At 47.0% G+C, this 12,543-nt stretch overlaps 2 protein-coding genes across 2 annotated transcripts in view; both read left to right on the forward strand.

Annotated features, from left to right (window-relative positions):
- The window catches only part of LOC142468142 (uncharacterized), a 493,482-nt gene that overhangs the window by 72,320 nt on the left and 408,619 nt on the right, over positions 1–12,543 (forward strand). The gene's annotated exons all lie outside the window — the stretch shown is intronic.
- Positions 1–12,543, forward strand: part of LOC142468299 (uncharacterized) — a 181,412-nt gene that overhangs the window by 55,689 nt on the left and 113,180 nt on the right. Inside the window, 2 exon segments of the mRNA XM_075574709.1 lie at positions 6,555–6,710; positions 6,834–6,954. Of these exon segments, the coding sequence (XP_075430824.1) occupies positions 6,555–6,710; positions 6,834–6,954 (277 nt within the window).

Below are 12,543 nucleotides of genomic sequence, written 5' to 3' on the forward strand. Positions count from 1 at the left end.
GAGCTCCGTGGCTGAGGCATTGGGTAGAGGATTCTACCTCTAAAAACAATCTCTGCTGTCTGCCCTTTGAGGGCACGTTTCTGTTTGGTAGAAAGTTGGATGCTGTAATAGCCAAGGTGTCAAGAGGAAAGAGTGCTTTCCTTCCCCAGGAGTGAAGCAATAGAAGGTTTTTTTTAATTCCCAGCAAGAAAGAATTCCTTACGGAGAAGTACAGACTTCACAGCCTGGGAAGCCCTTCGCTCAACAGCAAACGTGGCAGGGGGACAAGGTATTCTCTTTCGTGGCCACCTAGAAATAGGATCTTTTGGGAAAGGCCATTTCGCATGAAATGAGGGGAGCTCAGCAATTTGCGGTTGGAAGGGAGGCTGACTCCATACGCGACCGTATTGGCGCAATCCGCACAACTGTCCATGCACAAGTCTGATATTGCCACAGTCGAACCGGCTAAAACTAGGTGGAGCACCTTCCAATCACGAAGGACAGTCTACTTATCACAATCTGAGGGATCAAACCATCTAGCTGTCCAGGGAACCCTTGTCCTGCCTGGCTAATTAAGGAAGCTGTTACAGAACTGGCCCCTTTAATGATCAAAATTGCAAACCTCTCATTGTCTTCAGGCTTTTTATCCACCTCATTAAAGGGAGCATTTATCTCACCGCTATTAAATAAACCCTCCCTCGGTCCACTGAACACGGATAACTAACAACCGGAACCCCCTAACCCGGTTTAATCTTTTGGACTCCCACCAATGTGGATTTAGAAAAACTTACAGCAATAAGATGACCCTGATAGATGTCACTGATGTCCTACTCAACACAGTAGACAAAGAGGGCGCCACAGCTCTGATTCTTCTTGACCTGAGCGTCGCCTTCGACAGTTGATCAGACTTTGCGGAACAGACCTAAATTGGATGTTGGGTTGCGAGGTAAAGTGCTGGACTGGTTCCAGTCCTCTCTTAGTGACTGTTGTCAGAAAGTCTCCCTCAAAGAGGAATCTTCAAACACAGTTCCACTGACTTGTGGCGTCCCTCAGGGATCTGCCATTTCCCGGATCTATAGTATTTAATATATATATATGTTAAAACCCTAGCGGACATTATTTGTCTAAAACAAATTCAGTTCCATCAGTATGTGGATGATGCCGGACGGTGAATGGTCTGAGTGATTGCCTTAGTGACATCTTCAATAGGATGGCATTGAATTGGCTATAACTTAATGCCTCTAAATTCGAGCTGCTCCTGGTGGGGCCACAAGCACACACAGATGCTGTGAGTAACGCCTTCAACAACCTAAAAATCAATAACTCTGCCATCCCAAGGAAAGAGAAGGGGAGAAGCCTTGGAGCTATTACTGACAGAAACATCATTGATAATACTCATATTGCATAATATTGGGATAAACTGTTCCTTCCAAATCAATTGGCTGAGACAAATTAAGTCGTTTCTCTGGAAGACCAATCTACTGATGGTAGCACCGGCTGTGGTCCTCTCCAGACTGGATCTAGTAAATTCTCTGCTGATGAGTTTCCAGAAACATAATACCAAAGCCCTGCAGTTGGTGCAGAACGCCACTGCCCGTCTTATAGCCGGCAAGGAGAGACCACATCTACCCAGTATTACGGGATCTGCACTGGATCCCGGTGGAGCAAAGGGTTCATTTTAAAAACTTGACCCTAACCTTTAAGGCTATCCATGGACTAGCCCCCCCCACCCCCCCTTACCTGTAGTACTGCCTATTTAGTAACGCCTCCAATGGGGCCCTTAGATCTGCCATTGCCCATTAACTGATTCAGCCTCAGTTTAAGTTCAGTATAGCTGGTTGCAGATATTTTTCAAGAACCGCCCCAAGACTGTGGAATAAGTTTTCTGCAGCTTTTAAAAATCAGGAGACTTTACATCTGTTCAGAAAGGCATTATAAACCTTCCTTTTTAAACATAACATTGCAAACAGACCCTAATACCCTGGCAGCCAGCTTTTCTGCTCCCGTTTGTGTCTTCCCGTTCTTTGTTGGTCTTCCTCGTCGTTCCCCTAAATCAGGGGTCCCCAATGCTGTGTACCCCCAAGCCTTTTGTGGGTGCCTGCAACTGACTGGCCAACCAGTTGATAATACGGCATAGATCAAGGGTCTCTGATACATCAATCGTGAGCTACTGGTAGGTCGCCGGCTGCCAGTGAATAGCTTGCTGCAATGATGCTTACAGCTGCTGCGTGCCTCTCTCGCATGCCAGTCCATGCTGGAAGTCGGACCTACTCGGAAATCAGGCCCAACTTCTTTATTCGCAAGCGGAACCGGCGCTGCAATGGAGGCCTAACCCCAAGGCCAAGGTAAATGTATTTTGGGATTGTGTGTGCATGCGTGTATTAATTGGTTGGTGCCTGCCACCCTCTCCTAAACTCTCAAGTGTGCCGTTGGGCATTAAAAGGTTGGGGACCGCTGCCCTAAATGTTTTCCGTACTGTAGGTCCCAGTTGTAGGTCTTGGATAGATGTCCATCCTAAATTCCTACACGTGCTCTAGTACTGAGTTTTCTTGGTGAGCAGCGCGTTAGAAAAAGTTTTAAATAAATAGAGGACAAAGGAGTTCTGTAGATAGTCAGATCAGGATATCAATTAGAATTTGTGCAACAGCCGCAACTAAACCATTTTTGGAAATCCCAATGTCTAACTTTCCTCCGAGATGCCAAAGCTCATGTTCACAGAGGAGAGCCTTCCACAATCTTTCTTATAAGGAAAGCAGCTGAAGAATAGAGAGTGGTTTGGTATCTCAGAAGGGTAAATACTTTTCTGCACGTCAGGAACTTCAAGATGGTTTCTCTGAACACGATAATCCAAGAAGTCAAGCCGGGGACTGGTTGGTCCTGAGACCTAGACATAAGAGACTGCACATACCAATTTCACGAAATCACCAGAAATACTTAAGATTTGCGGTAAAGAGAAAACATTACCAATAAACCGCTCTTCCATTCAGGTTAGTGACTTATTCCAGGACATTCACCAAGGTGTTGGTTCCACTAGTCGCCGAGCTCAGGAAAGCTTAAATCCATAGCTATCCCTACCTAGATGATCTGCTAATAAAATCACAACAGGAAGACCTGCTGAGAGCACACAGAGCGTGATTGTATTTCTGGAACGACATGGGTGGATAATAAACATCCACAAAAGTACAGTAATTTAATTCCAAACCCAGTCTCTAACTTTCTTGGGAAGACAAGGAAGGGTCTATTTACTCTACAGCAGAATGCAGCAATTGGCAATACAAGCTGTAAAGACAACGCGGTCATATCGGGTCTCGGCAAGAGACTGTATGCCCTTGTTGGGGAGATTCTCCTCAATTCCTAAGCGTTGTGAAGTGTGCAAGACCACACATGAAGCCATTTCAAATTCATTTTCTGTATCAGTGGGACAAAGATCCAAGATCCTTACAGCAAAGGATATATCTCTATCCCTTAACAAAGCGGGATCTAAGATGGTGGGAAAATCAGCAGAACCTAGAAAACACATTTTCTCTTCAGGAAGAGTCATGGGTAACTATTGCCACCTATGCCAGCAAGATTGAATGGGGAGCACAGATCGAAGCTTCATTGGCACAGGGAAGCTGGCCAAGATCCTACAGCAAGACGCCGTCAAGAGAGCTTTCTTCTTCTTTAAGGAACATATTTGGGACACAAATATAAGGCTAGGATCCGACAACCTCATGACAGGGAAGTACGTCAAAAATCAAGAATGGACCAGGAGAAGACTTACCTTTTTGAGACAGCGAAACGTACGTCAACGGTACAGTAGTCGTCACTCCGACTTCACGCATTACGCGTCATACACTCCATCCACCACAGACACTGGTAACAGGCTGCTTGTGACGGGGCCTCACCACAGCCCCTCCAACCTCACGCAGATGCAGTACTACGATGCTCAGCGGTGTCAGGACCGTACCTAGAGATAGATCAGCATAAGTGGTCAGACTTTCCTCTCCCATCCCCTTCTCCTACCTTCCCTGACTTGTAGGGTTATGTATGTAGGGCAAGCTTTTTAATTACTTATCCAGTCGACACCTGGCATCCGCTCGTGTCCACCCTCCATGGGATACTGCATACTGCATTGCGGTAACCACCGCTGGTAGTTATGCGCACACCGCTAGTACTCTTTAGAGTAATCACGGGATACTCAGCACTTAGTAGTCTGCATACCAAGCATTTTTAGAAGGCATTAACAACCACACTGTTACCCTCTTTGTGCAGCAGTGCTTTGCGTGACACTACAGCTACCTTCTGCCTTCTCTCCCCTGCTGGAGATCAGATAAGCGAGCTACACACTCGTGCCGTGGAATTTCCCAGGGCGCAGCGACCTAGCACAGATTAACGTATACCACTGGCATTGATCCCCTCAGTGAACTACATACCAAACTTTACTACCACCCTGCTCTTTGGCCACGCCCTGTCTGCACCCAGGTCGCATACTAACCACTTACCTGTGGTAACCAGTTAGTAGTTGCTCACAGCGATCCAATTCCCTGACTTCTACTCCCACGCTTGTGACCACTAACAGAGTGTAAACTATATGATATAGATTTTTTTTATTCCATGGCAATATTTACTGCGAACTGTCCCTAATTTATTTTAGCGTTCATTTTCATGAAAAACGTTGGTCTTATCCTTGTTTATATAATCATTCCCCATATATATGGGACAGCTTCGCATGTCAGCCCCAGAGCTAAGATTATCTGGCATAACCTCACATACGACACTCCAACGCAGCCTCTCTTTAACTGATTGTATTACTGACATTGCTTGGGGTGTTTGAGTTCACACAATTTTAGGGCCTCCCTGCCATCTCCTCATCTTAGACAGCAAAAATGTAAAGAACTCCACTGACCGTGCATCTAAAAAACTGCATGCAAATCCATTTCACAATGTGTATCTGAAGTGGCTTCACAATTAATCAGGATTTGTAAGTAGCTTCTTGCTGAGTGAGTACACTTGGTAATGTTGATGCCGTGCATCACTGAATGATATGTGCTGTGTGAATGAGGACAAGGGATGAGCGACTGGGGATGTGAGGGTGCGACTCCCCATGCCACCCGGAAATAAATGTCCCGACCCTTGTGACAGTCTATGCCTGGCTCCCACCTCTGACGGGGCGGTGAGGTGTTTGGAAATTCACTTGGTAAATTGAAATAATGAAAGTACTCACTCGATCCCTGTTGTTTGACGAATATGTAGGCGTGCTCCAAATGCATGTATAGAAGCAGATGAAGAAATTAATGGCGGTGCCCAGGCCAAAAGACTGGAGGTAACTGGTACCAAACGTTATTAGCACATAAAAGGGTTTTTCACCCTTGTTGGTTTTATATGCTAATAAAGTTTTGTACTAGTTATCTGCAGTCCAGTTCGGGAGTTTTTTGCGCTGTGCACCGCCATCCAATTCTTCATCTCATCTTAGGAGATATCTCTTTGACCGTTTTTTTCTTCTTCTTTGGAGTAGGAGCGGAACATCAATCCTTCTCTGGGCCGAGCACAATATTATGTTGGGTCATATCCCCGGGTGCCAGAACACGGTGCCGATTTCCTAATCTGAACCATTATCCATCTGAGAGAATGGGAACTGGACTCTCAAATATTCCATCAGCTAATACTTTGTTGGGGTCAACCCCAAATAGATCTGATGGCGACATATCGGAACAAAAAGGAAGAAAAATTCTGCTCAAGGTTCTTCCACCATTTCGCCAGTCAATTACACGCTCTAAGTTTCCTTTGGAACTTGGAACTAGCATTCATTTTCCCACCAACCAATCCTGCTTATAGCGAATGTCCTGAGAAAGATAAGAAGGGACAAAGCATAGGTGGTGGCAATAATACCTCATTTTCCAAGACTGATATGGTTCCCCATCTTGTTAATAGGGCAGTGGAACTACCCTGGCATCTCCCACTTTCTCAGGATCTACTGAAGCAAGACCCAGTTCAAAGAGGTTGAGTGGAAAACTGTGAAAAAGGAAGTTTGTTCAGACAGAGCAATCTCGGCACGATGTCGGCCTGATAATTATCAACCTTGGTTATCTACTATCTGTTTCTAGGAATGGTGTGGAAAATGAACCTCAATTGTTTCAATCCTTCTTCCATTGCCCCTGGTTGAATGCTTGTAGACTGGGTTCGAGAAGGATCTTAGTCTAAGTTGACTAAAGGTTGACGTTTCCGCTTTTTTTTTCATTGCTAGAAAAGGATATAGGGAGTGCTAGGGAGGAGGTAAGGGGCTGGTGAGAGGCGGCTGCAGCGGGGACCTGGCCTAAAGCTGCGGTCTGGTCCTCGTTTCACACCTTTGTGCAATACTATAAGTTGGACATTCAAGCCTTGGCTTAAGCAAGCTTTGGCAGAAAAAGTTCCTCCAGCGATTGTACTTTAAATAAACGGTTAACCCAGATTTCTTTGTCTTTTCCCCACTGCATCCCCATTGGTACCCCCTGCCATGTAGGGAACAGAAACAAAGCTTGCTGTCATTTTCCTTTCCTGTACTCCACTAAAAGCAGTTGCTACATTATACCATCCCTGCAATAAACGTGTCTAAGTTATGTTTTATAGCCACTGTATGGGGGAAACCGAAGACTGTTCTGCAGGTAGAGGGTGGGCCTTACATACCAGTTGCCTGCCCTACTGCGCTGAGGGAGGAGCTATCCCAATCAGTGCCCACTGCCATTAGCGGAGTAAAGGAAAACAAAATTACCGTAAGCTGAATACATTTTTTCTTTTCCTCTCTCCCTTGCTCACCTGGCTTTCCATAAGTAAAAGATTCTGACAGGACCAGTTATTATATCTGGATACTGAGTGTGGGATTCTCTGTGTTTCAGGTGCCTATAAAGTGTGACGATGTTGCTGTCTATTTCTCCATGGAGGAATGGGAGTATTTAGAAGGACACCAGGGGTCTTACAAGGATGTGATGGAGAATAACCAGAACCCCAGCTCACTGGGTAAGAGAAGTTTCTCTCCTTGTAATAGGGAAAGAAGCTCAGAGGCCATAGCTGAAGGGGCAGCATGACTGCTATTGAGGGGGAGGGAGGTTTAAGGGTGAGATTTGATTGGGGGTGGATGGGAGAGGGGGGCAGTTAAAGGATGAGTATATAGGATGGGGCCAAAAGTTGCACCCACCTCTTGATCACCTGGACCAGTTTGAAGTTAGATGCTAAATTAGAAAAGAAGGACACTAAGGGGAGGTTTGCAATCCTAGCCAGTGTAATAGGGGAGAAGGTGCCATAGAAGTGCTCGGCGCTGTTCAAATACATGGACACAATTTGGGAGGCTTGCAAGCTTTATCCCGGTTTACGCATGGTGGAAGTACAACAGGGACATCCGCCAGAGGATTGCGGTCCAAAAGCGAGGTCATTGGGATGTCAAAAATATGGACCTGTAGATGTCACTATTGAATCCACCAACATCCGCTCCCTTTCAGGGTGGAACCGGCAGCTTTCAGAATTCAGGGCAGTCGGCCGCAGGGCTCAATGGTGTATTCTGGCAGTTCAACGAGTCCCAGTGTAAGTGGGGCCTCAGCTGTTGGTTCCGTCATGGGTGTAGATGTCCCACCTTAGTGTTTTAAGAAGGGTAGGACAAGCTTTAAGCGGGGAGCAGGTGGTGAGGCAGGGGCAAAGGAAGGGAGAGGCCGCCGGTGGGTGTATGAAGAATGGCGCCATGGCTCGCACTATACTATAATAGGTTGGCGGTGCATATAATTGAATGAGGAATGAGGTGGCATTGGTTAGAATGACAAGCCAGGAATGACGTTCCAGGTTTCCCCATTAGAAGGGATGACGATTTCTCCTCCTGGGGGTGGTCCCTAAAAAAGAACAAGGTTCCTTTTGGCTTATTCGCCACCTTTCCTTTCCGGAAAGTCTGTCAGTGTATGATGGCATCGATTGGGATCTGTGCAGGTTGCAATACGCATCATTTGATAGGGTGCCGGAGTTAGTAAGGGTAGCGGTAGCGGGGGCTTGAATGGACATGACAGACATTGAGTCTGCCTTTCACTTGCTACCAGTGCACCCATCTTGTTTTCATCTGTTTGGAAGGCAACATTTTTGTGGACTTAGCCTTACCAATAGGGTGCTTGTTGTCCTGTTTTAACTTTGAAACGTTGTCCTGTTCAGTTTCTTCTTGCAGTGGGCTCTGTGGGATGTGGCTCGATTTCATAGTGTGTAGCACTATTTGGACAGGTTTCTGTTTGTCGGGAAGGCAGGGTCAGGAGTTTGCGCGAGGCTGCTATGTGCAATTCAGGACCTGGTGGGGAGTTTTGGGGTACCATTAGCCAGGGACAAGATGGAAGGGCCATTCCCCTGCTTTTCCTTTCTGGGAATTGAAATTGATATGCAGGAGATGGTGTGCAGTTCTCATTTGTGGTCCTGTGGGGTGAGGAGCTGTCAAACAGGGAAGTGATTTTTAGATCAGACAATATGGTGGTGGTGGAAGCAGTGACTGGGATATCTGATTCTTCCCCGTTTGTAATGGAGATTCGTGCTATCTGGTTTAGGCTGAAGCACGTGCCGGGGGTCAAAAACAAGAATGCAGATGCGTTCTCATTTTCAGTTTGCGGAATTCAGGGAACTAGTTCCTCGGTACGTGGTCAGCATATTTGAGGTTTTGGGGAGAGTAGTTGAGTTTTGTGCCAGGGGCCGATAGAGTGAAGCTTGTAAGGGTTCAAGAGGGGGAGGGTTCCAAAAAGGAATTAGTGAATTGTGTCTTGAGCATGCAGGATCAAGGTTGGTTGGTGGCTTCAGTTGAGCGATGGATGGTGGTTTTAGCCTATTTTTCAGATTGCTGGGAGTGAAGGATGTAACGAATGACTTCTTTGTTCGAAGAGTGGTTTCAGGATGGAAGAGGCAGTCTTTTAAGAAGGATGACAGGCAACCAGTTGACATGCTGGGGAAGTTGGTGGGGTTGACAAAGGTAATGTGTTGGTCTCTGTTCGAGGCCAAGTTGTTTCGTGCAGCATTTTTGTTAGCTTTCTTCGGCGCCATGAGGATAAGTGAATTGGTGTTAATGTCTTGAAGGGGTGAAGGTGGATTGAGGTGTCATGCGTAAAGGGTGTTTGAGTTTCTCGGTTAGTGTCATTTGTATTATAGGTGATGCCCTCATTGAGGCCTGGATTTTCAGGGACTCCTATGTCCATTGGGTGGCAAGAAGAGCAGCAGGGAGGCCTGGCGGGAACCAGTTTGGTTTCATGGGGGGGGGGGCAGTTTGGGTTGGCTTTGAGGGGAGTCAGGGGTTTGAAAGTGTTGCAGCTAGTTTCAGGCTTATGGAGGAGAAAGTATGTGCACGGGTCACCGAGGGTGCGGGTGTTGCACTTTGGGTGTAATGACTTAACATCAATTCAGTCCATAGATTTGATGCGGTTGATGCAAAGGGAGATAGTGCAGGGGTTTCGGGACTTCAGGGAATCAGTTCTAGTTTGGTCAGAGATACAGATGCAGCTGTATTAGCCACGGATTTTCCAAGGCAAGTGGTCTATCTCACAGCAACGCTGTGAGATTTCTGCAGCCAGACTAATGGCCCATCGGATTAACTCTACGGGGGTCCCTGCATTTGAATGGAACTCACGCCATGTGAATCCTACCGGGCTGCGAGTCCCATTCAAACACTGTTGTGTTAATCCGATGGGCCACTAGTCTGGCTGCAGAAATCTCGCTGCGTTACCTGTGAGATAGCCACAGGTTTTCCCAGGCAAGTGGTCTAATGCAGGCAGCTGCATCTGTAGCTCTGTGTTAAGTATGGAAAGGGGCTCGTAGTGAGAAGGCTACCGAGAGGTCGAGGAGGAATGTGCTATAGCTGAATTTGTGACCGACTTGGGAGGAGTGGCGTTGATGCACTTGGCTTTAGAGGATGTGCCGGTGGGTCTGTACAGAGGGGACGAGGTACATCCTTCTGATATGGGAATTATGTCTTTAATTTAAGATTGCAGTCTGCTCTGGAAAATGCTTTTCATTTGGTGGCAGCTGCAAGGGCACTTTAAGGTGTGAAATGCCCTTGCTGTTGGCAATAAAGTTAGATAGGTTGGTGTCACGCTGTGCAGCCCGCAGACCAGACCAGTCCCCTGTACTGAGGTGGGGTGTAGAGTATACGCACCGACAGCAGAGGGGGCGTGTCCGGGATGTGGCGTAGAAGCGTGGCCAGGCCTGTATGTAGATAAAGAATGGCCAAGTACTTGCCGAGTCCGAGGATATAGAAAGTTCCGTAGTAAAAATCCGTAGCAGAGTCCGAGGGTCTTAGAGGTTAGAGTAGTCTGTAGGAAAGCCGAGTTCAGGAGCCAGAGGGGGTTTCCAGACGAGCCGGGTCAATAGCTGTAGGGAATAAACACAAGAGAGCACGACACAGGTTCCAGGCAACACAGGTAGCAAGGAGCCATGCAGAGCAAGGAAGTGAAGGCAAAGCAGGATATTTAAAGCAACAGTTACCATTCCGGACGAGGGGCGTGGTGGAGGCGTGTCGAGGAGCTGCTCGTGAGTGGCTGAGAGACCAGGAAGTAGTAGAGCACAGCTAAGAGTCTGTAACACCGGTGCCAGAATCCAAGATGGCGGCGGCGGTGGCAGAGTTCAAGGTATGCACTGGGCGGCGGCATGGGTAGCGACGGAGGGCAGGGGCAGCAGCCGCTGCAGTACTGGTAGTGGGTAAGGAGTGGTCACGCCGCAAGGGACGTGGCCCCCGATTCCTTACAGTATCCCCCCCCTTCAGGATCGACCTCCGGACGATCCATCCAAGGCTTCTGTGACCCTTGAGGGGAACCAAATGGGCCTGTTTAGAAAATCGGTCTACTATGACCAAAATGGTAGTCATACCTCTGGAGGGCGGAAGATCTAAAATAAAATCCATTGAAATATGTGACCGTGGACGCTCAGGTACTGGAAGAAGCATGAGTAACCCGGAAGGCTTTTGATGAAGAGTCTTGTTCTGTGCACAAACTGGACAAGCGCGTGTAAATTCGTGAATGAGTTTTGCCATATTAGGCCACCAAATGGTGCGCTTAATGAGATCCAAAGTTCTCTTGAAGCCGGGATGGCCGGCTGACCGGACGGAGTGACCCAATTCCAAGATCATCTGACGAAACTTGGGGGCAGCATAAAGAGTTCCTTCCGGTACCTCTAGACCACTCGGAATCTGTGACTGGGCTTCTACGATCTTTTCAAGAATATCAAAAGAGTTGGCGGAGACTATGAATTTCGAAGGTACAATTGTTTCTGGGATTTCTTCGGATCTTTCCTCAGGGGAAAATTGTCTGGACAAGGCATCAGCTTTTATGTTCTTCGTGCCGGGGATGTACAATAGAGTATAATTAAATATTGGAAAAAAAAGTGCCCAGTGGGCTTGATGAGATCCTAGACGACGTGCACTTTCGATATAGAGAAGATTCTTATGATCTGCCAAAATAGCAATTGGTTCGCGGGAGCCTTCCAGGAGGTGTCGCCACTCCTGTAAAGCCATCTTGATAGCCAGGAGTTCTCTATTGCTGACATCATAATTCTTTTCAGTAGGGGACAATTTTTTAGAAAAAAATCCACATGGGTGCAATTTATCTCGAGGAGGGAGTCTCTGGGAGAGAATGGCACCCGCACCACAATCAGAGGCGTCCACTTCTAACGTAAACGGAAGACTAGTATCAGGATGACGAAGGATGGGTGCCAAAACAAAAGCTTGCTTCAAGGTTTCAAAGGCGGAGACTGCCTCCGGAGGCCACACAGATGGGTCGACTCCCTTCTTAGTAAGCTCAGTGATGGGAGCCACAGTGGTAGAAAAATTCCGGATGAATTTCCTATAGTAATCGGAAAAGCCCAAAAAACGCTGAATGGCCTTAAGAGAATTGGGCAGGGGCCAATCCGAAACAGCCTTAAGTTTTTCTGGGTCCATCGAAAATCCTTTATCCGAAATGATATAGCCTAAGAAGGCAGTAGAAACTGATGAAAAAGACATTTCTCGAGCTTTGCGTAGAGATTATTGACACAGAGACGAGAGAGGACTTGTCTAGTATGCTGGACATGATCTTGAAGATTCCCAGAAAAAATTAGAATGTCGTCAAGGTAAATAATTACGAAGGAATTGAGGACATCGCGGAAGACATCATTCATAAAATCCTGAAAGACAGCAGGAGCATTGCATAAACCAAATGGCATCACGAGATACTCGTAGTGTCCGCTTCTTGTATTGAAGGCGGTCTTCCATTCATCGCCTTCTCGAATACGTATGAGGTTGTAGGCTCCTCGGAGGTATAGCTTGGAAAATTTTTTGGCCCCTTGAAGCCTATCAAACTGTTCCGAAATCAGAGGCAGGGGATACCGGTTTTTGACAGTAATGAGATTGAGGCCCCGGTAGTCAATGCATGGTCTCTGGGATCCATCCTTTTTCTTCACAAAAAAGAAACCGGCACCGGCAGGAGACTAAGAGTTGCGAATGAATCCCTTCTCAAGATTCTCTTTGATGTAGGTTGCCATGGCTTCAGTCTCTGGGAGAGACAAGGGGTAGGACTTAGACTTTGGCAGGACGGCACCGGGGACCAGATCAATGGGGCAATCATAGGGTCT

The sequence above is a fragment of the Ascaphus truei genome, chromosome 1 (genome assembly GCF_040206685.1).
Source record: "Ascaphus truei isolate aAscTru1 chromosome 1, aAscTru1.hap1, whole genome shotgun sequence".
NCBI lineage: Eukaryota > Metazoa > Chordata > Amphibia > Anura > Ascaphidae > Ascaphus > Ascaphus truei.